This window comes from Dipodomys spectabilis, unplaced genomic scaffold (genome assembly GCF_019054845.1).
Source record: "Dipodomys spectabilis isolate Male_0828 unplaced genomic scaffold, ASM1905484v1 ptg000039l, whole genome shotgun sequence".
Classification (NCBI taxonomy): Eukaryota; Metazoa; Chordata; class Mammalia; order Rodentia; family Heteromyidae; genus Dipodomys; species Dipodomys spectabilis.
The window spans coordinates 13,635,593-13,657,969 of record NW_024870716.1 but is presented as its reverse complement, the minus strand read 5'-3'; the positions used below and the strand labels follow the sequence as shown (position 1 = coordinate 13,657,969).

The window sequence follows — 22,377 nt, the reverse complement described above, 5'->3', positions numbered from 1 at the left end:
TATATATATATATATATATATATATACACACACACACACACACACACACACACACATATATATATACATATATGTGTATATATATACATATATATATGTTAAACCCCAAATGCAATCTCCCATGTAAATACACACAGAGGTATGTACAACTATACACTGATACAGTTACTACAGAATAGTATTCACAGTAATGAAAAATCCAACGGTAAACCTTTCTAACAATTAACTGACTGTTTAGCAAAATCAGTATCAGGAAGCTGAAATGAGATTGTAGGGGAAGGATGAGTGGGAGAGGGTGAATGAATGAAAAGGGGGCAGGGAACAAACACAGAGTACTCAGTGTATATTTGTGATAAACAAAGTTGCAAACGTGATCTCTCTCTCCCTCTCTCCCTCTCTCCCTCTCTCTTTCTCTCTCTCTCTCTTTCTTTCTCTCTCTTTCTCTCTTTCTTTCTCTCTTTCTCTTTCTCTGTGCTGTTATTGGGGCTTGAACTCAGGATCTCATACTCTCCTCTTGGCCTTTTCAAGGCTAGTGCTCTACCACATGAGCCACAACTCTACTTTTGGCTTTTTGTAGATTAGTTGAAGATAATAGTCTCCTATTTATCTGCCTGCACTGGTTTTGAACTGGGATCCTCAGATCTCAGCCCCCGGTGTAACTAGAATTTCAGGTATAACCAGTGCCTAGCTAAAATATACGTTTTTTAGAACAGGTCTTTTGTACCTTTTATTGTATTTCTTATTGTTTGTTCTGGTCCTGGAGGTTGAACTTAGGGTGCTTTCTTGCTCAAGACTAGTGTTCTAACACTGGAGCCACATTTGACTTCTGTGCATTTTAAATATTATGACACAAAGAGCTCAGGGACAGTGCCCAAGCCCAGAGTTCAACCCCCACAACTGACATAAATAAATAAATATTATGACCCAGACATGATTTTTTTTTTGGGGGGGGTGGGTCATGGGGCTTGAACTCTGGGCCTGGGTGCTGTTCCTGTGCTCTTCAGCTCAAGGCGAGCACTCTACCACTTGAGCTACAGCGCCACTTCTGGTTTTCTAGTGGTTTATTGGAGATAGGAGTCTCATGGTCTTTCCTGCCCGGGCTGGCTTTGAACTGCGATCCTCAGATCTCAGCCTCCTGAGTAACTAGGACTATAGGCGTGAGCCACCAGTGCCTGGCACAGACATGATTTTTGTTGTTGTTGTTGTAGTCAGAGAAAAAACTGATCTTCCAGATCTCAGCTTCCTGATTAGCTAGGATTATGGGGTGAGCCATGGACACCTGCTCAGTTGTGTACTTCAAACAAAGTTGCCTTTAGGGTCTCTGTAAGCATCCATCTGGGGTTTTAGTGAAGCTTACTTACTCCCTTAGCTTTTTGCTCAAAGCTAAAGCTATTGCTCTTCCACTTGTACCACAGCTCCATTTCTGACTCTTTGCTGGCTACTTGGAGATAAGAGTATCTTGGATTTGTCTGTCCAGGCTGGCTGCAAACTGGGATCCCAGATCTCATCTTCTGGAGTAGCCAGGATTATAGGCATGAGCCACTGGCTCCATAAGGAATTTTTAGAGATAGTCATTAAGAGAAATGAGAGGGCTGGGTGGCTCAGTGGTAGAGTGCTTGCCTTGCATCCATGAGGCCCTGGGTTCAATTCCTCAATACCACATAAGCAGAAAAGGTTGGACATGGCGCTGTGTCTCAAGTGTTCAAGTACTTCTCTTGAGCTGAAGAGCTGAGGGACAGTGTCCAGGCCCAGAGTTCAAGCCCCTCAACCAACAACAACAACAAAAGAGAAATGAGAAACATGACAAGGAGGGGACCAATGATGAATAAAGGGATTTCTGAGTGACATCAAGTATCCAGATAGGATGAGATAGCAGACATTTGAAGTGGAGCCAACCTCTTTTTCAAGCAGTGCTTGATAAAAACAAAGCAATAGTGTTAGGCCATTAGTTCAAAAGCCTGACACAAAAAATTAATTAAATGTAATTAAAACATATAACCATTGAGTTTTTTCCCCCTTCTCTCCAAACTCAGCATATGAGAATTCATGAAAGTTGTGTGTGTGTGTGTGTATGGGTATATGGGTATGTGTATGTGTGTGTATGTGTTGAATTCCAGCCCTGGCACATAATAAGCTCTTCATCAAAGAACAAACTTCTTTTTTCCTCCCATGAATACTGCTTCTGTAGCCAAGATTAGCTGTCTGCTATAGCTGTCTGCTGTGTGAGAACAATAGAAGATTGGTTATCAGACAGCAAGGCTAGTGTTTGATTAGCAATACCATTATGAACAGAAATTACATTTATTAATCGTACAAAAAATAACAATGTTCTCAGCTATTAACATTTCTGGCTCTGACAGTTTTGGTAAGAGCAAGGTGACTGACTGCATCTACTTCTTTATTTTGGAAAACATTATTTCTGCTTTGTGATACAATAATTTTAAAGTGTGTTTATTTATTTATTTATATTTTGGTCCGGTCATGGGGCCTGAACTCTGGGCCTGGGTGCTGTCCCTCAGCTCTTCAGCTCAAGGCTAGCACTCTTGAGCCACAGCGCCCCTTCCGACTTTTTTTTTCTTTTTGCTTATGTGGTGCTGAGGAATCAAACCCAGGGCCTCAGGCATGCAAGGCAAGCGCTCTACCACTGAGCCAACTTCCCAGCCCCCTGTTAGGTTTTTTAAAAAAGAGGTGATCGAGTAAGGACAGCACCACACATGTGGTATTCAGGTAAGGGGTAGGTTTATTCAGTAGATCTGCTGGGACCAGGCCAGGTTGGCACTCCACGAGGCTGGGAAAGGCCTGGGAAAGACCTGAGAAAGAGAGAGATCTGGGAAAAGAGGTGGGAAAGAGACAGAGCTAGGAAAGAGAGCAGGGAAAGAGAGAGAGCCGGGAAAAAGAGCTAAGAGAGCTGGTGAGAAGGAAAGAGCTGAGAAAAAGTGTCTGGGCCTGGGCTAGGGTATGGGCGGCTAGGCCTTATCTAGGGTATGGGCGGAGAAAGGTGTGGCCACATCAAATTCAGATGTGATCTCAGCGGATGCAGATGTGATCTTCCAGGTGTGCCAGTTGCCTAGGTAACGCAGGTACTGGGTGGAGACTTTGCTGCAAGGAGGGTGGAGTCTTCTCTCCATCCAGGAGCAGACCTTACACCCCCAAATTCTCCCTGTGTAACTTGAAGTCAGTGTCTGTTCCCTGAAGATGGCTGAAGCTATCTTCCCACAGCTGCCATGTATAAATCTCCTTTCTCTGCCCTTTGGCATGTGTCTTTATTTGGTATATGGGGTGAGTGGCTGGACCTAACTTGACATTCCTGTACTTTGGGCCTGGGGTCTAAAGACTGGATTTTAATATCACTGATTATTCGGTTTGGCTGAGTGCAAGCATGTAAACTCAGATACCATTTGTCTCTGCAGATTCCAGTGGAGATACCCTGGCTCATTATAGTATCCCTTGACATCTCTGGTTCCAAGGAGTTTGCCAGCGAGGAAAAGCGTGCATCCTATGCATACGTGCTCAGGATGCTTATAGTTAGTGCTGTTCTGGGACAAAACTGCTGAACTTCTACTAAAGACGTGCTGCCTTTCAACAAATTTCACATTTTTGTCTTGGAGCTAGAGGTTCCATACCTCCTATCCTCACCAGTGGGTGATACCAGGAGGATCATGATTAGTATACAAACTGGACAAAATGGCAGACCTCAATTGGATAGTTGTTTGGCATGGTGGTCTATGCCTGTGCTCTGGTTTCTTTCTTTCTTTTTCTTTTCTTCTTCTTTTTTTTTTCTGCCAGTCCTGAGGCTTGAACTCAGGGTCTGGGTACTGTCCTTGAGCTTCTTTTGCTCAAGGCTAGCACTCTACTACTTGAGCCACAGTGCCACTTCCAGCTGAGGAATCAAACCCAGGGCTTCATGCATGCTAGGCAAGCACTCTACCACTAGCCTCGTTCCCAGCCCCAAGTGTATCCTTTTTTATCTTTTCTTTTTTGGTACTAAGGATTGAATTCAGGCTGTTGCACTTGGAGGCAAGCTGAGCTACATCCCTGCCCTCTGTGCCTGTCATTTCAGCTATGCAGAGGCTGAGATTGAATAGTCTGTGGTTCCAGCCTAGCCTAGACTAAAAAAAAAAAAAAGTTAATGAGACCATCTCAACAGAAAATCTTGAGTATGAGACCATCTCAACAGAAAATCTGAGTATGGTGATCTCCGCAATAGAGGGAGCCAAAATAGGGGATCTTAATTCAAGCTGGCCCAGGTGAAAAACAGAGACCATATCCCAACTATCACCATAGTAAACAGGGCTGAAGCTTAGCTCAAGTAATACAGTGCCTGCCATGCAAGCATGGAGCCCAGTCCCAATAAATGAATGAATAAATGAAAACATCTCAGATTTTCACTTGATAAGTTAAGCACACTGACTTTTTGCTCCTATTCTTCTCTTCCCTCTTCCTCCTTCTTTCTTGCTTTCTTTCTAAACTAAACTAGTCTTCATCCCCAAATGAAACTATTCTTCATGCTTTTAATAATGGATATTCTGGTATTTCCATTGACTTGTTATTTAAGAATTCTTGGATGAATACATTGAAGCATTTTTTGCTTTAAAAAATAACCAGTTAAGCTAGGCGTGGGTGGCTCATGCCTATAATATCCTAGCTACTCAGGAGGCTGAGATCTAAGGATCACAGTTCAAAGCCAGCCGAGGCATTCCGTCTGTGAAACCAATAAACCACTCCGAAAACTGGAAGTGACTCTGGGCTCAAGTGGTAGAGCACTTGCCTTGAGCTGAAGAGCACAGGGATAGTGCCTAAGCCCAGAGTTCAAGCATCATGACCGACAAAAATAAAAATTTTAAAAATCCAGTTATTTTGCTTTCACAAATGATAACATGAATGAATTCCTGAGTAGTCGCCTGCTGAGGATTATAGGCATGATTCTAGTCAATATTTTTATATCAATTTTAGTACAGTTAGTAAATTTTACACTGTAGTCCATATTTTTCACATTAAGTTTTGTTTTTTGGTTTTTTTGTTTTTCTGCCAGTCCTGGGCTTGAACTCAGGGCCTAGGCACTGTCCCTGAGCTTGAATTATAAAACTGTACAAATGAATGAATGAATGAATGAAACCACATGGGTCTTTCTAATATGTCAGATATGACCAACCTAAGAGTTTGGAACCCAGGGGAGCCTGACTGTTTTGAGTTTAGAAAGTGGGTTTGCTGGAAGTGGAGATATGGCTCAAGTGGTAGAGCGCCAGCCTTGGGTGGAATTGGGTTTGTTAAGGAATTGGGGCGCTCAGTGTTATCAGGTCATACATTCAGCTTGTATTTATAACGTGGCCCTTGGCATTATGGGACCATACTCTCTCCTCAGCCTCCCCCCAAAATACCCCAACCTTAAAGAGGGTGAGGAATGACTCACTCATCTATCCTCAAGTTTGCAAATATGCTAATATAAAATATAATTTCTTCAGCCTTTTAATGTCAGCTTATTTATAAATACCATTCAACTTGACCTTCAGTTTTATTGTTAGCTCTATTGGCTCTTTCTTCTCTATTTTTGTTTTCTTTTTGGGCTGGTACTGGGTCTTGAACTCAGGGCCTTGTGCTCTCAATAGGCTTTTCCTCTCAAGACTGACGACACTCTACCACTTGAGCCATACTTCTATTTCTCTCTTATTGCTGGTTAATTGGAAATAAAAGTTTCTAAGATTTGTCTGCCTGGGCTGGCTTTGATCCTAAGATCTCTTGAGTAGCTAGTGTTACAGGCATGAGCCACCAGTGCTCAGAATTTTCTTGTGATTTTTTAATGTGTTACTGTAGGATAATGGATATACATTAGACTATGAGAGCATTTAGAAACTAAGCAGAAATGATAAATGTATTCATCTTACAAGGACTTAGAGAAGTCGCTTATTTAATGGGTGGAAGGATTTTCTTGGAATTTGAAACTTGAGTTTATGGGAAGCATGCTTATTTTAGTAAAAGGACACAAATACAGACTATTTTTTTTTCCCTTGTGTAGTTTCTGTATAGGAGAGGATTATAAGTAAAAAAAAGCTATTTGTGATTTCTTTTAAGAATGTTGTTTGCCTGGGATTGGGTTTTTTTAATGGCTAACTTTTCAGTTTAATAATGTGCTCTTGTTTTTTTTATTAAACTTGTCAGGAGCCTTTTTGAATGTGGCTGACGCTGGTGAGCTAGTATTTATAGCTCAGGTCTGTTGCTGAGGAAGTGACTAAATGTCTCTTGTATTTGATCAAAACTCTTTAACAGTGAACATCTTTGACTCTCTTAAATAAGGCCTATAAGGAAAACTCAAAAAAAAAAAAAAACCCACAACCAAAATCCCAACCCTAATGGTTCATGTTCAATAAATGTTTTTATGTATTCAGTACTGGTTGGGCCAAATAATCAGAGCTCTGTTCAGAGGGAGGATTCCAGTGTACTTAAGTTAGCATGAATTCCTCTGGGGCAAGCTCAGGCATTACACTGTCACATTTCTTTTATTTACATTTTTTTTAAAAATTCCTTTCTTACGTTGTTTCGAATTGAGTTTTACAGAACACCCAGGTACTATATTTTTTTTTCACCTCTCTCTTCAAAATGTTCTCATTTCTATCTAAAGAGACCTGATGTTTGTCCAGAAAAGAGGTAGATGGAGACTGGAGTAGGGCCTGGGAAGTGACTGATTTATAAAAATGTCATGTGTCTTGTTCCCTGCTAGAGCCTTGGGATTTTTCTCATCAGTCTCAGTTCAGTTTGTTTTGCTGTAAGAAATTGGAGGTCCAACAGCTTGGTGCCAGCCATGGCTCCTGGTGAACACCTTGTGACACATGGCAGATGGATTCCATCAGCTTCAGATTTGGAAATATTCAGGGAAAAACTACACCTGAATTGAACACGTGCACACTCTTCCTTGTCATTGTTCCCTAAATGATACAATGTGACTGCTATTTATGTAGTATTTAATATTTTATTAGGCATGGTAGGTAATCTAGAGATAAGGGAAGGTAGTATGAAGGTTAGAAGCAAGTACTATGCTATTTTGTGTAAGAACCCAATTATCCCCTAAACCAACACCTTTATAGATACTGAGGGAAAAAGCCATAGTTAATTTATTTAGTCAACAAACATTCATAGAGCAACTAATATGTGCTGGGTACTTTGGTTATAAAAATTAATGAGGATGATCTAGGCACCAATGGTTGACCCTTTTAATTCCAGCTACTCAGGAAGCTGAGATCTGAGGATGGTGGTTCAGAACCAGCCTGGGCAGAGCATTCCATGAGACTCTTCTCTCCAATTGATCAGCAACAAGCCAGAAGTAGAGGTGTGGCTTAAGTGGTAGAGCACTAGTCTTGAGGGAAAAAGCCAAGTGAGAGTGCAAAGCCTTGAGTTCAAGTTCCAGTACTGGTACGTACACACACACACACACACACACACACACGGAAGATTTTAGTAGAAAATCAATATTCAAGGGCTGTGTGAGGTTGTCTATTAGCAGAGAGGGAAGGGGACAGTGCTGGATGAGAGAAGGAAAAGTACAGAGAGGAAGGATAATAGATGGTCCGAAGTCCTTAATACACATATACTTGTTTTTAGTTTGATACTTGATTGCTTATTCAGTAACTTGCCATCTGTTGTGTGCGTGCACGTCTGCGTGCTTTAATTTGAAATTAGTTTTTTTCTTTTTTCTCTTTCTTCTCTGTCCCTCCTTCCCTGCCTCCCATTCTCTTCCCTCCTCCCTCGCCCCCTTTTATGCTTGTCCTGGGGCTTGAACTCAGGGCCTAGATGATGTCCCTTAACTTTTTTTTTCTTGCTCAAGACTGATGTTCTACCGCTTGAGTCACACCTCTACTTCCAGACTTTTTCTGGTTAGTTGGAGATAAAAGTCTCACATGCTTTGTTTTCCAGGCTGGCTTTGTTTTTTCTTTCTCCTTCCTTCCTTCCTTCCTTCCTTCCTTCCTTCCTTCCTTCCTTCCTTCCTTCCTTCCTTCCTTCCTTCCTTCTTTCCTTCCTTCCTTCCTTTCTTTCTTTCTTTCTTTCTTTCTTTCTTTTTTGTTGTCATGGGGGCTTGAACTCTGGACTTGGGCATTGCCCCTGAGCTCTTCAGCTCAAGGCTAGCGCTCTACCACTTGAGCCATAGTACACTTGCAATTTTCTGGTGGTTATTGGAGATAAGAGTTTCACAGATTTTCCTGGCAAGGCTGGCTTTGAACCTCGATCCTTAGATCTCAGCCTCTGAGTAGTTAGAATTACAGGTGGCAAGCCATTAGCATTTATCTGAAGTTAGTTTTAATTTGTTATTTTTCTCTGTCTTCTCAGTATTGGATAACTTTCATGGATCAGTTTGCTAAGGATATACAAGATCTGAGAAGTTGGACACCATTCAGAATTGAGCTTGCTTTTTAAAAACGTAAGTAACATTCCCCTCGCCATCATTCATTTCTGCCATCTTTAAACCTGCACTTACCTGGATACTGATTATGCCACTGGCAAGTGATGACCCAGCTCCCTCTTTCAAAGTTCGAAATTCTAAAAACGTCATGACTAACACAGGTTGCCTTGGAGGCTTTGGGCATGTTGTGGCAGCCAGTGAACAAGTCTTTGGCACTGAGAAGGCAAATATGGGCCTGGTAGCATATCAAAGACATCATGCTCTTTCTTCTTCTGATGTTCATTGTTCTTAACTTCTCACGCCATTCCAGCTAAACCCAAACCAGGAAGAGCTTGCTGATGCTTGAGTGACCCCACTGTCTGGTGTGGGCACAAAAGCCCGTCTGCTGCCATTCTGTTTCTCTTGCTCAGTCTTTTCTTTTTTCTTTTCTTTCGGTTTGTTTGTCATGAGGCTTGAACTCAAGGCCTGGTCACGTGTGCCAGAGCTCTTTTGCTCAAGGCTAGTGCTCTACCACTTTGAGCTACAGCTCTACTTCTAGTTTTCTGGTGATTCATTGGAGATAACAGAGTCTCACACACTTTCCTACCTGGGTAGGTTTTGAACTCTGATCCCAAATCTCAGCCTCCTGAGTAGCTAGGATTATAGGCATGAGCTACTAGCGTCTGGCTCATCTCCTTTTTTGTGTGTATGCCTGTATTGGGGCCTGACATCAGGTCCTCATGCTCTTGCTTAACTTTTTCACTCAAGGCTGGCACTCTACCACAGCTCCACATTTGGATTTTTGCTGATTAACCAGAGATAAGAATTTTTAGGACTTTCCTGACCCAGCTGGCTTTGTACTGTGATCCTCAGATCTCATCTTCCTGAGTAGCTAGGATTGATTCATGCTTGGGCCACAAGCACTTGACACTTAATCATTTCTGTTTATTGATCTCTCAACAGATGATAAACATTTGATTAATTCAAAATCGCTCTTCAAATACTTTATTATGTAAATGATTGTCATTCTTCAGACACTACAACACCTTAGCCTCACAATAACTTTGTAAACGAGGGGTGATATGTTAGTGTGGGGAGGGGTGCGTGTGCACGTGTGCGCATATGCATGCATGTGTGCGCGCATGTGTATGTGTGCTGCTTCTAGAGCTTGAACTCAAGGTTTCTGTTCTCTCTTGGCTTTTTTCTGCCCAATGCTGGTACTCTATTACTTGAGCCACACTTCTGCTTCCTACTTTTTTCTGGCTAACTGGAGATCAGAGTCTCATGGACTTTCCTGCCTGTGTTGGCTTTGAATTGTGATCCACATATCTCAGCCTCCTGAATAACTAGGATTATAGGCATGAGTGACACTAGTACTTGACACTTTTTCAATTTCTTAGGAAATTGACCGCCATTGTCTTTAATTTTTTTTTTCCTCTACAAGAGACATACACTAGAGTGTAACTATATACATACTTAGCAAATGATTGTGTTTGACATACATGTGCTCAGGCATTCTAATGTTGACTTTAACTGGGTAAAGGTGTTTTTCCTCTCAAGTCACTTATGTATTTATACATTTAATTAGGAGACCTTAATATGTCTATAATGGCTGATAGGCATGAGGTCTGAAACTTTTTAAGAAAGAAGAAAGAGGCTCCAAGGGGTTTGAATGTACTTATTTGATCTGTGCTTTTTTTTTAAAAAAAATTTATTATTAATAATTTCATTTCTTTTTCTCCATGTGCTTAAGGATAAAAAGAAATCTGTGTATACTTATTAAAATACAAAGACAACCCATTGCTGCTGTCTGAGCTTTGGGAATTTTTTTTATCATAAGTCCATTTTTTATTTTTTGTCAGTCTTGGGGCTTGAACTTGGGCCTGGGCACTGTCCCTCAGCTCTTCAGCTCAAGGCAAGCATTCTATCACTTGAGCCACAGAACCACTTCCGGTTTTCTCAGTGGTTTATTAGAGGTAAGAGTCTCACGGGCTTTCATGCCTGGGCTGGCTTTGAGCCTTTGTCCTCAGATCTCAGCCTCTTGAGTAGCTAGATTACAGGCATGAGTTACTGGTGCCCAGCTCCTAAGTCCTTTTTATAGCCATTATAGCAAGATCCATTAATTCTCTAGGCTGAAGATAATATGTGCTATCTCTAGAAATCCTACAAGTGTCTAGATTGAAATAACTTTGACAGCTTCTCTTCAACTGAGTCTAGACCCTTGGTCAGGATGGACTCTTAAGTACAGTATAATAATAGTGTTGAGTCTGGTGACAGTGCCTCACACTTATAATTCTAGGTACTCAGGTAGCTGAGATCTGAGGGTTGCCATTTGAAGTCAGCTTGGCAGGAAAGTCCATGAGACTTTTATCTCTAACTAGCCAAATGCTAGAAATGGAGCTGTGGCTCAAGTGTTAGAATGCTACCCTTGGGCAAAAAGGCTAAAGGACAATGCCTAGACCTTGAGCTCAAGCCCCAGTACTGGCATACACACACAAAAACACACACCAAACATTGTCTTACGTATTTTAATTTGTATTTCAAATATAAAACATCATTGTACCATCACCTTTTTTGTACCTGTGTTTAAAAGGGTTTTTTTTGTTATTATAAAGGTGATGTACAGAGGGGTTACAGTTACACAAGTCAGGTAAAGAGTACATTTCTTTTTGGACAATGTTAACTTCTTCCGTTACTCGCTCCTGAGTTTTTCCCTCCTGTCCGCATCCATAACTTGTATAGTTCGTTTTAAACACAGTGTCTAATGAGTACCACTGCTACAGTTCACTCTTTGTCCTTCTAGTTCTGTGCCCCCCACATACCCTCCCTAAAACAAATGAACAAGCAAGACAAAAAATAAAACAGCAAAGAAAAAAAGTCTTGTTTCCATTTCCTGGAGTTCATTTCTGTAAATATTGTTTTATATGAATGTTTTTTAAATTTTACTTATGAGCTTTGCTTTACATACTTGGGTCAACTGACACTGTACTGTTTAGAGATTTTAGATGAGGTCATCAGCTGTCTTTCTGCCTATTCTGGGCATTTTGTGCTATATTTATTATGGATCTAACTTTTCTTGCTCGTGGTTTTTGATTAGCTGGCCCTGCCCTGGGCCTTGGCCTCTCCTTTTGCTGGGAAGCTTTTCAACAGTTGTGTTTGTGGGTAATAGTTCTGTAAAATGAACATGAGCTCAGCTTTCTGGGAGGAGCTAAGAAGACACAGGATAGAACTGGCCTGTAAGGCTGGGATTCCTGAGAGAAAGAAATCCACTTCCTGTCTCTGGTCATCTGGGTAGTTTGGAGTGTAGTGTCCAAAGGGAAATGTGATTTCTTAAGCATTCTCAAAGGCTTCAGATGACTTGGAGAAATATAAATTGTCTTATTCCTTTTATCTTTCAGTCATTACAGAATGTATTCTTTCCTTAACAACTGGGATTTTAGGAGTGAGAAAAGCTCTTTTCTATGGAGGTAGTTTGTTTCCTTTCTGTTAATCTTGTGATAATTGTTTTTCTAAAAAGTTCCTGCTTTGGCCTTGTGGCTTGGCCCTTGTTTATTACATTTTTCCCTCATTGTGGGGTTTGAACTTGGGCCTGTGTGCTATCTCTGAGCTCTTTTGCTCTGCCACTTAAATTTTTTTTAATTTAATTTTATTGTCAAAGTGATGTACAGAGGGGTAATAGTTACGTACAAATGGTAGTGAGAACATTTCTTGTCAAACATTGGGCTCTGCCTCTTTGAGCCACAGCCCGGTTAATTGGAGATAAGAGTCTCACACACTTCAGAGTTCAAGCCCCACGACCGACCAAAAAAAAAAGTCTCACTTTCCAACTGGAGTTTAACTGCAGTCCTCAGATCTCAGCCTCCTGAGTAGCTGGGATTACTGGCGTGGCTCAACACTATTATTATACTGAGGATCTTGGTTCAAAGCCAGCCCCACCAGGAAGAAAAGTCTATGAGACTTTTGTCTCCAATTAACCACCAGAAAACAGGAAGTGGTACTGTGGCTCAAGTAGTAGAGCACTAGCCTTGAGCTGAAGAGCTCGGGGATAGTGCCCAGGCCCAGAGTTCAAGCCCCAGGAGAGACAAAAAACAAAAAAAAGAGAAAGAGAGAGAAAGAAAAGAAATAGTCTAAACAAGGCAAACCCTTCTGCTTGGGAAGGAAATCTTTAACAGGAAGCAGAAGAATGTGAAAAATGTGGCACTGGATACCCCATGGAGAGGACTTTGAGGTGGAGCTCAGGTTACCTTGTTCTACCTTAGCTGGAAATGTTTTCTGCCTGGATTTCCCTGCTGTGCTGTGTCCACAGGTGACCAAGAAAGCAAGTGTGATTTTGAGGGTGCACATTTACCTTAGGCTGTATTTACAAACTATGTAAGTGAAATAATCCCAACTGTTAGCTAGGAAACTGCCTCCATCCAACTGTCCCAAAATATAGGTATAATATCCCAGATCCAGAAGAGACTCCAAAACACCCTGTTAAAGGAGCTAGGAACTTCATTACAGCCACGAGCAGGGAAAGTAGGAGAACAGCCTTGAACTCAGGGTAGGATGGGTTTTTAAGGGGTGGGTTACATGGAGTTGTATAGATGAGCCATGCAAAGCAGGTTTGGCATATTTTCATTGGTTTTGGTTATATGACCTTTAAATTCATTTGTTCTTTATGGTAAATTTCATACATAATAATTTTGCAATAGGCTACTCGTAGTGGTCTTCAGTTGGAGGATAGTGGTGATGTCACCTTTGGGCTTAAGGCCTTGCTACTGAGGCAAGCAAGCAAGGTTACAGAAGCAAAACATAGCAGAAACTTAGCCTTGAGTCACAGGAGCATAAGCAAAACATAATCTTGACTTGGTCAGCATGATCATACTATCCGTGCTATTGACACTTACTACAGAAATGTTTTTGTTTTTTTTTGTCGGTTGTGGGTCTTGAACTCTGGACCTGAGCACTGCCCTCAGCTCTTCAGCTCAAGACTAGCACCACTTCTGGCTTTTTCCTGCTTATGTGGTGCTGAGGAATGGAATCCAGGGCCTTATGCATGAGAGGCAAGCACTCTACCACTGAGCCATCTTCCCAGCCCCAGAAATGATTTTTGTTGTTGTTGTTGTTGGTCATGGAGTCTGAACTCCGGGCCTGGGCACTGTCCCTCAGCTCTTCAGCTCAAGGCTAGTGCTCTACCACTTGAGTCATAGCGCCACTTCTGGCTTTTTTTTCTGCTTATGTGGTGCTATGGAATCAAACCCAGGGCCTCATGCGTGCAAGGCAAGCACTCTACCACTGAGCCATCTTTCCAGTCCAGAAATGATTTTTATTATAAGCTTCTGACTAATACAGCAACTCAGTGCAGCTGGTGATAAGCCTCAAGGTTGTCAGTAGCCTTCTACAAAGCTGCCAGCTTGGTAAAGTTAAGTGAGGGGGAGATGGTCTTCCACTTTTTAGTAAGGATGGAAAAGAGGCAAAGGCTGGTCAACCTTTGGGGTTTTTCTTTACCAAGAGGTTTTGCCCTTTATCAATCATTTTGTTCTGTTTTCTGATTTTACATTTTAGTTCTCATGGATATCCTTCTTTTCCAAGGGAAGGGAGGCGGGGGAACTCAGGAGAGAGAGAGTACATTTCCAATAGTAGGAGGGACTGAGGCCAGACAATTGGAGGAACTTTCTGCCAGTGAATAGCAACTCAGATATTACAGTAGGGCTAGACTCTGGCCCTGAGTTTAAGCCCCAAAACTGGCACACACACACAAAAAAACAACTCCCCCCCCCCCCCCCCCATGCACACGCCATAGGATTCCTTAATACTGGCACACAAAAAAAAAAACCAACACACACACACTCCATAGGATTCCTTTGAAAGGTGAGATGAAATGGAAATTGTTTCCTAGAGAGACTTCTTGATCTAGGCCAATAATCTCCTGGGAAATTTCTTTTTTGCCTTTTGTACTTCCTGTGCTAAAGAGTGGCTCATTCACAAAGCTTTATCTGATGAGAGGTTTTTTTTTTTTTTCACTTCTGAAAACAAGGCATTGTTCAATTGTTGGAGTATTGGGGGTGGGCAGTAGGAAAAGACTGATTCTAGGTATGCAATATAAAACTCACCCTCGGGTTCAAATTAGATAGTGTCTTGAATGCATGTAAATTCTTTCACTTGGCAGTTCATAACCTGAAGGTTTATATTTTGAAACAACTTATAACTGAACAAAACTCTTCTTTCATATTGGAGTAAGAGCCTTAGTACTGTCTAGAAATTTGTTTTTCATTTGACTTAGTTTATTATTATTTTCAAAGAGGATTTTAGATGCTATTCTTGTATCCAAAGAGCCTTGGACTCATATCATGTTCTTGCTGTGAATTTACACATCCTGTTCTTTAAGTCTAGGAAATTTTTTTTCCTCCATCTGGTTCAGTCACACATTTCCCTTCTTAAACTAGTTTTTTTTGGGGGGGTGGGTGGGTGGGGTCCTGGTATTGGTGCTTAAACTCAGGATCTTGCTCTATGGCTTGGCTTTTTCACTCAAGGCTATACCACTTGAATGACACTTCTACAGCCAACTTTTTGCTGGTTATTTGTGATGAATGTCATGGATTTTTCTGCCAGGTCTGCCCTGGAACTGTGATCCTCAGATCTCAGCCTCCTGAGTTGCCATGTTCCACTGGCCTGCCCCTTAGTTTGCTGAGGCTGAATACCCAGATATTTGCTTGATAAATTGCCGCCCCTGGTATATATCATGGTATTGCTATGGATGCTAGACTATTAAATATTTCACAATTGAATAATTGAAATATTTAATACTGATGGGTTAAATCCATATCTGGCCTGTTAAAGGCTAAACTTGATACGTGCTTCAAAGTTGAGTCACTCACTTGTTTTTTTGTTTTTTGCGGGGGGGATCCGGTCGTGGGGCCTGAACTCTGGGCCTGGGCGCTGTCCCTCAGCTCTTCAGCTCAAGGCCAGTGCTCTAGCACTTGAGCCACAGCGCTACTTCCGGCTTTTTTCTTTTGCTTATGTGGTGCTGAGGAATCGAACCCAGGGCCTCAAGCATGCAAGGCAAGCACTCTACCACTGAGCCACCTTCCCAGCCCCAGTTGAGTCACTCACTTGAATTTTCAGTCTTGATTATAAATTCCAAAATGTATTAGTTAATGAGATTACCATGTAATCTCATTACTGGCAATTATACTGATGTAAGGAGAGCCTCAAGATTATAGAAAACCACTATCTTTTCATGACCACTTCCTGTGCACGATCAGGTCACCAAGCAGAGGACCTGGTCATAGTCTGACATGCAGGACAGGGCAATAAACTTGGAAATTACTGAAATGTTTCTATTTTTAAATGCTTTGTTTTACCTTAATTATTCAAAGTTTGTATTCTTGTAAGGGCTTGCAAAGTTTATTGCTTGAGTCTTAGGGACAGGTTCATGCTTATTGTGCAGGTTTATACAATACTGAAAAAGAAACGCAAATGTGTTAGAAGTCTTACAAAAGAAAAGGGGCGCTGGTAGCTCACACTTGTCATCCTATCTACTCAGGAGGCTGAGCTGTGTGGATCCTTGTTTAAAGCCAACTTGGGCAGAATTGTCTGAGACTCTTATTTCCAACTAACCAGCAAAAGGCCGGAAGTGGAGCTGTGCCTCAGGTGGTTAAACATCAGCCCTGAGTGAAGAAACCAAGTGAGAGCATAGGACTCTCAGTTTAAGCCCCAGTACTGGCACCATAAACAAAAAAGAAAAAAATAGAACTGAGCTTCTTATTTAGCAAACAATTGTTTGTGTATTCATTTATTCCTTTATTTATTGTTCAATCCCAGGGTTTGAACTCAGGACATGCTTGTTCAGCTTGCTTGCTCACTCAGCTGAACCTCTGCAACTTAAGCCATACCTCAAGTCTGACTTTTTGACAAGTGTTTTGGAGATTGCATCTCATTGGGCTTTTCTGGTTAGGCTGCATTCAAACTGATCTTCAGGATCTCAGCCTCTAAATAACTATGATTATATAGGCTTAAGCCACTGACACCTAAGGATGTGTACATTTTTTAAAACTCTTTTAAATTGGTATGTGATAATACACAGGTGTGTTGAATGCTGTGTGGTAACTGGATACATGTATATGTATGGAGTGATCAAATCAGGGTAATTAGAATTTTCATATCCTGAAACACTTATCATTTCTTTGTGTTGAGGGCATTTTAACTCCTGTCTTCTGAGAAGCCATTCTCAGAGGGGTGGATGTGTGCTAGCCTGCATTTGAAGAATGTCAGCATGTGGCCTTGAACATACACTGCATTGCTCAGAGTCTTTTTTTTTTTTTTTTTGTCCGTCTTGGGGCTTGAACTCTGGGCTTGGGCGCTGTCCCTGCGCTCTTCAGCTCAAGGCAAGCGCTCTACCACTTGAGCCACAGCACCACTTCTAGTGGTTTATTGGGGAGATAAGAGTCTCACGGACTTTTCTGCCCGGGCTGGCTTTGAACCACGATCCTCAGATCTCAGCCTCTTGAGTAGCTAGGATTACAGGCGTGAGCCACCAGCACCCGACTTGCTCAGAGTCTTATTCTTTGATCTTCTCTGCCTTGCCTTTCCCACCCAGGCCTCACACTTTCACAATAAAGTAGTTAGAAATTTAAAATCTTACACTAATCACATTTGTAACTCAAGCACCCTTACATACGAAATCTTGGAAAATCAGCCTCCTTGCTTCATAGCTTTTTCGCCTGCCTGCCCGCCTGCCTTCCCTCCTTCCTTGCCTCTCTCTCTTCCTCCCTCCCTTCCTCTCTCCCTCCCTACCTCCTTTCTTTCTTCTCTCTTCCCCTCCCTCCCTCTCTCCCCCCCACCCTCTTTCTCTCTTTGTGTCAGTAGTAGGCCTGGACACTGTCCCTTAGCTTTTTCACTTAAGTCTGCTGCTCTGCCACTTGACTCACATCTCCACTTTTGGCTTTTTGGTGCTTAATGAAAATCAGAGTCTCTTGGACTTTCTTACCCAAGCTGGCTTTGAATAGCAGTTCTCAGATCTCAGCCTCCTGAGTAGCTAAGATTTTAGGTGTGACTCTGAACTGAACTGATAACTCTTTCTTTAGTACCCTATGTGTACCTTCTATAGAGTATTTTTGCCCATAGCCCTTGATAGTCATATAGTTTTATCTTAAGCCAGGTGCTGTAGTTCATACTATACCAAGCTATTCAAGAGGCTATGATCTGAGGATCCTGTTTTGAAGCTAACCGAGCAGAAAAGTCCATGAAACTCATCTCCAGTGAACCAGCTAAAAGCTGGAAGTTGAGCTGTGGCTCAAGTGGTAGAGCACCAACCTTGAGCAACAAAGCTTAGCAAGAATATGAAGTTCCTGAGTTCACACCCCAATACTGGCAGAAAAAGAAATCATCATTCTTGAATGTCCCTGGAGAATATCCTTAGGAGAATTACTGGCAGTGACAACAATAATAGTCACCCAATACTCACATTAGCCTAGTTAACTCTGAGCCTGCAAAGTTTAAGCTTCAATTCTTTTTTTTTTTTTTTGGGTCCGGTCATGGGGCCTGAACTCTGGGCCTGGGTGCTGTCCCTCAGCTCTTCAGCTCAAGGCTAGCACTCTACCACTTGAGCCACAGCGCCACTTCTGGCTTTTTTTCTTTTTGCTTATGTGGTGCTGAGGAATCGAACCCAGGGCCTCATGCATGCAAGGCAAGCACTCTACCACTGAGCTACTTTCCCAGCCCCAAAGCTTCAATTCTTATCACAGTGATTTTATTATGAATGAGGAAAGCTGGGCACAGAGTGATTAAGTGACATTCTCAGCCTACACATCCCTCCTCCATGGATGACCTGCGCCAGTCAGCTAGCATGCCACCGCACGTTATGACAGCCTGCATTGCTAAACTAGCCTAGTCCCCTGCAAGCCTTGGAGCTGCTGTCGCTTGTCTGATACTCAGCCATTTGAAGTAGCATGCCAGATGATCCAAAATTTGGTGCCACTCAACCAAGCCCCAAAGTTCAATGACACCCGTCCCTGTTAATTTGGGGGCAGTGGGCTGAATTGGTGCCTTCTGGATGTGGGAATTTGAGTCAGATAAAACAGTTTAAAATATGTAACAGATAAAATACACAATAAAAGGAGGAGAATGAAGAATACCTTCCCTGGTGACATTGACCAAGAAGCCTTGTACTCAGAACCTGACTTGTGGACCTGTAACCCCTTTGTACAAATTTCTTAATAATAATAGTTGTAACAATTCACCTGTCAGTTGTGAGAGTCAAAAGGAGGGAGCAAAAGAATACCTTCCATTTAGTTGCCTTGTTCTTTTTAGTTGTTCCCCCCCCCCCCCCCCCCCCCCCCCCCAGAGATGAGGACTGAACTCAGGGCTTTGTACTCTTCCACCGAGCTGAGCTAAATCTCCAACCTCTACCTTCTGTGCAGAAGCATACTACTACCTTAGAATTTTAGTCTCTCTCTCTCTCTTTCTCTGATGCTGGTACTGGGGCTTGAACTTAAGGGGCTTGCACTGTTCACTGTTTCACTTGAGGCTTGCACTCTTACACTTGAGCCACACCTCCACTTCCAGCTTTTTCCTGGTTAATTGGAGATAGGAATCTCACAGTCTTTTCTCCTTGGCCTTGCTTCAAACTGCAATCTTTATATCTCAGCCTCCTGAGTAGCTAGGATTGTTGTAAGGCAAATTATCCCAGAAGCCACATTTTGGAAGATGAAATATTGAAGTCTTTATTATACAGTTAGCAGGTTGCCGGCAGCCAGTTGTAACAAAGGCTTGCAGCCCCCAAATATACTTAACAAGGTTAGGAAACAGGCCAGAGAGGAAAGAACAAAAACAATACCAACAAACCAATTCAGCTCCGATGGAAAGCTGAATTGGGACACTAAGATGACTGGAGACGAATCAGGTAACAGGACACAGAACGCAATCATGGAGACACACATGGCATGGCATCCTGGCGTTTGGGCTAGTCAGGGCCTAAAGGAAATTCCAGGCACTGGACTGACAGATTCGGTATCCTATCAGCCAAGTGCCCACTCCTGTGGGTGTTGGGCAGGGGATGTTTCCCTTCCCCAGCATGAAGACAAGATGCCAGACTCTACCATCTACCATGTGGCCAAGGTGGTGCCAGCCAGACCTGACCTCCTTATTTCATGATTACAAGCATAGCCACCAGTGCCCAGCCATTTTAGTCTTCTATACAATGTCCATACTTGGAGCAGCTTGAGTCAAGATCTCATACAGATGTGAATAACAAAAACATTTTATTTATTGAGAAACAAACCCATGGGGATTGTGTAACAAGAGCTAAGCAAAAGGTTTAACTGTCTGGGGATGGAGGGTGTCGTGGTTGACGGCATCCTCGAGGCTCCACTGTGTTGCTCCTAACAGAATGTCTCTTTACTGTATTTTGGTGCCATCTGGTCTGGCCCTTGTCAGGTTGCTCTCTCCTCCGGAGGGAAGAGAGGACTTGCTGCCATAGCCAGCGGAAGGCCCACCCAAAGTTCAGGCAGGATATGGTGGGAGTGTCTGCATCAGAGGTGGCCGCCTCCTCCAGCTGTCCAGATGAGTTGAAGGAGGTTTCTGGAGTGCTCTTGCTGTGGTTCTCAGTCTCTTGGCTCATCACCTGCTTAGAAAAGGAGACTGAGTCAAGTCCCATCCACCTCTACTTGTTTGTGAGCCTCAACATAAGTTGCTAAAAAAAAACATAGCCCAACTGTAAATGCCAAGTACTGATACCCATACATACTTAAATACATTTGCATTCTCTCTCTTCCTTCCCCCATCCCCACTCTCTGTGAAGGTACTGGGGCTAAACTCAGGCCTAGGCATTGTCCCTTAGCTTTCTCACTCAAGGCTGGCACTCTACCACTTAAGCCACACCTCCACTTCCAGCTTTTTGCAGGTTCATTGGAAATAAAGAGACTTGCACACTTACCTACCTGGGCCGGTTTTGAACTGTGATCCTCATATCTCAGTCTCCCTAGATAGCTAGGATTATAGGTGTGTGTTACCAGTACCCTGCTCCAGATATTAAAGGTCTACTGTCAAACCAAATATTATCACTAGGGTTGTCCTGGCAATCCTGTGGAACATCTCTGTGCTCTCTACCCGAGTTCATGTTCCCTAAACTGGAGGAGTCTCTGGAAACTGGATGTCATCTGCATTGTCTGGTACAGTCCCCTTGGACAAGCCTTGACAGTGTGACTGACCTGAGCCATTTGTGGAGGGGTGCTGCTGGCCAGCAGGAAATCTTCCTCCTGAGTAGATTTCAGAAACATGGACTCCTCTTCCTCCTTATCAGCTTTCTGATTTTCTAGAAAAGTTTCAAGTTTGTGTACAAGTCCATTGAGTTTGCCAAGAGTCAGTTTTGTGTCCTCTTCTGGCCACTTGTCTGCCCACCAGTGGGGCCTGTGTAGATCCCTATTAGTTATGGAGTCGGCTTGGTCAGAGTCGGCATCCATGTCCCAGGCCAGGGGAATGCTTAGCTGGCGAAACTTCTCTGGGTTGTCCTGAATCTGTTCTTGTCTCCTTAAGAGTCTCCTTATGCTCCTCATCTGCTGGGTCCCTTGGGCAGGAGGAGGGAGGAAGTGGGCTGGAGAATCCATACAGGTCAGGTCTTCACATCTGGTTAGATCCTCATAGAAAAAGACATTCTCCCAGGGGAAATAGCCCACAGAGAGGCTCAGGTCAGATTTGGAGTCAGAGACATAGTCTTCTGTGTCCGAGTAGTCACTGCTGGAGGAGGAGTTTGCCATGACATTCCGAGGCAGAAAAACCTTAGCTCTCCCTTGACTTGGAACTTTAAAAGAGAAAAAAACACACACACACACAAACAATAACTAATGTTGGGAAGAAGGAGAAAGTCATGTCCTTAAGCAACAATATATCTACCTTTTTTTCTGGTGTGTGTGCACTGGTACTGGGCTTTGAAATCAGGGCCTATGCCCTCTCTCCCTTATTTTTTTACCTTACATCTGATAATCTGCCATTTGAACCACATTGTACTTGTGGCTTTTTTTGGAGGGGGGGGTAGTTAATTAGAGATAAGAGTCTCTTGGGCTTTCCTGCCTGGGTTGGCTTCAAACTGTGATCCTCAGATATTAGCCTCTTGATTAGCTAGGATTACAGGCCTGGGCGACTGTGCCCAGTTGAAATCAGTTTTTAAAAAGAGAACCTGCCTGGGCTATGAATGTGGCTTAGTGGTAGAGTGCTTGCCTAGCATGCATGAAGCCCTGGGTTAGATCCCTCAGTACCACATAAACAGAAAAAGCTGGGACTGATGCTGTGGCTCAAATGGTAAGAGTGCTAGCACAAGAAGCTCAGGGACAGTAATAGGCCCTGAGTTCAAGCCCTAGGACCAGCAAAAACCAAACCAAACCAAAAAAACGTAATTTGTATCTATATATCTAGGCATATATGTGTATATATACATACATACATCTGTTTGTATACATATATAGATATATATATTTTTTGGCCATGGTGCTTGAACTCTGGGCCTAGGCGTTGTCCTTTAGCTCTTCAGCTCAAGGCTAGCATTCTACCACTTGAGCCACAACACCACTTCTGGTTTTCTGGTGGTTTATTGGACATAAGAGTCTCATGGACTTTCCTGCCAGGGCTGGCTTTGAACCGCAGTCCTCAGATCTCAGCCTCCTGAATAGCTATGATTACAGGCATGTGCCACTGCCACCTGGCTTCTTATATTCTTTTATGTACCAAATTGCTTTCTGGAAAGGTTATGGACATTAAAATGCCTACCTTCCCACCATCTAATGGCATGTTTGGTCCAGCTTTCTGCCTGAAATTCATGGAAGTGTGACTGGAAGAGCATGGGCACATGCACATGCATGCGCACACGTGTGCACAGACACAAACACACAGACACACACACACACACACACCTCTCACCCCCCTGCTTGGATGGCTGCCTACATGAGAAGAAGCTCTTCAAACTCCTGAGGCATAAATAGGATGTTGACACTTGAGTCCCTCACTCAAGTGTCAGGGACTCCAGGTCCAACTGC

General features: G+C 42.8%; 2 protein-coding genes across 4 annotated transcripts in view; one reads left to right on the top strand and one right to left on the bottom strand.

Moving 5' to 3' along the window:
* Ppfibp1 (PPFIA binding protein 1) overlaps positions 1–22,377 on the top strand; it is a 125,329-nt gene that overhangs the window by 27,755 nt on the left and 75,197 nt on the right. For all 3 annotated transcript variants that reach the window (XM_042677583.1, XM_042677585.1, XM_042677584.1), the window contains exon 2: positions 8,317–8,407. The gene's annotated coding sequence lies outside the window, so the exon portion shown is untranslated. The remainder of the gene's footprint in view (positions 1–8,316; positions 8,408–22,377) is intronic.
* CUNH12orf71 (chromosome unknown C12orf71 homolog) lies at positions 19,668–21,105 on the bottom strand. Its single transcript, XM_042677526.1, has 2 exons — positions 20,542–21,105; positions 19,668–19,973 (listed from the first exon to the last, which is right to left on the bottom strand). Exons 1-2 carry the CDS (start codon positions 21,103–21,105, stop codon positions 19,668–19,670), a joined length of 870 nt encoding a protein of 289 aa, XP_042533460.1.

What these genes read in the sequence shown, in the direction of transcription:
- CUNH12orf71 (XM_042677526.1), bottom strand. Translation starts at nt 21,105, where the DNA reads ATGGCAAACTCCTCCTCCAGCAGTGACTACTCGGACACAGAAGACTAT. An exon ending in AGGTCAGTCACACTGTCAAG is followed by an intron (nt 19,974 to 20,541) that starts GCTTGTCCAAGG and finishes TTTTCTAAGCAG; the next exon opens with GTGATGAGCCAAGAGACTGA.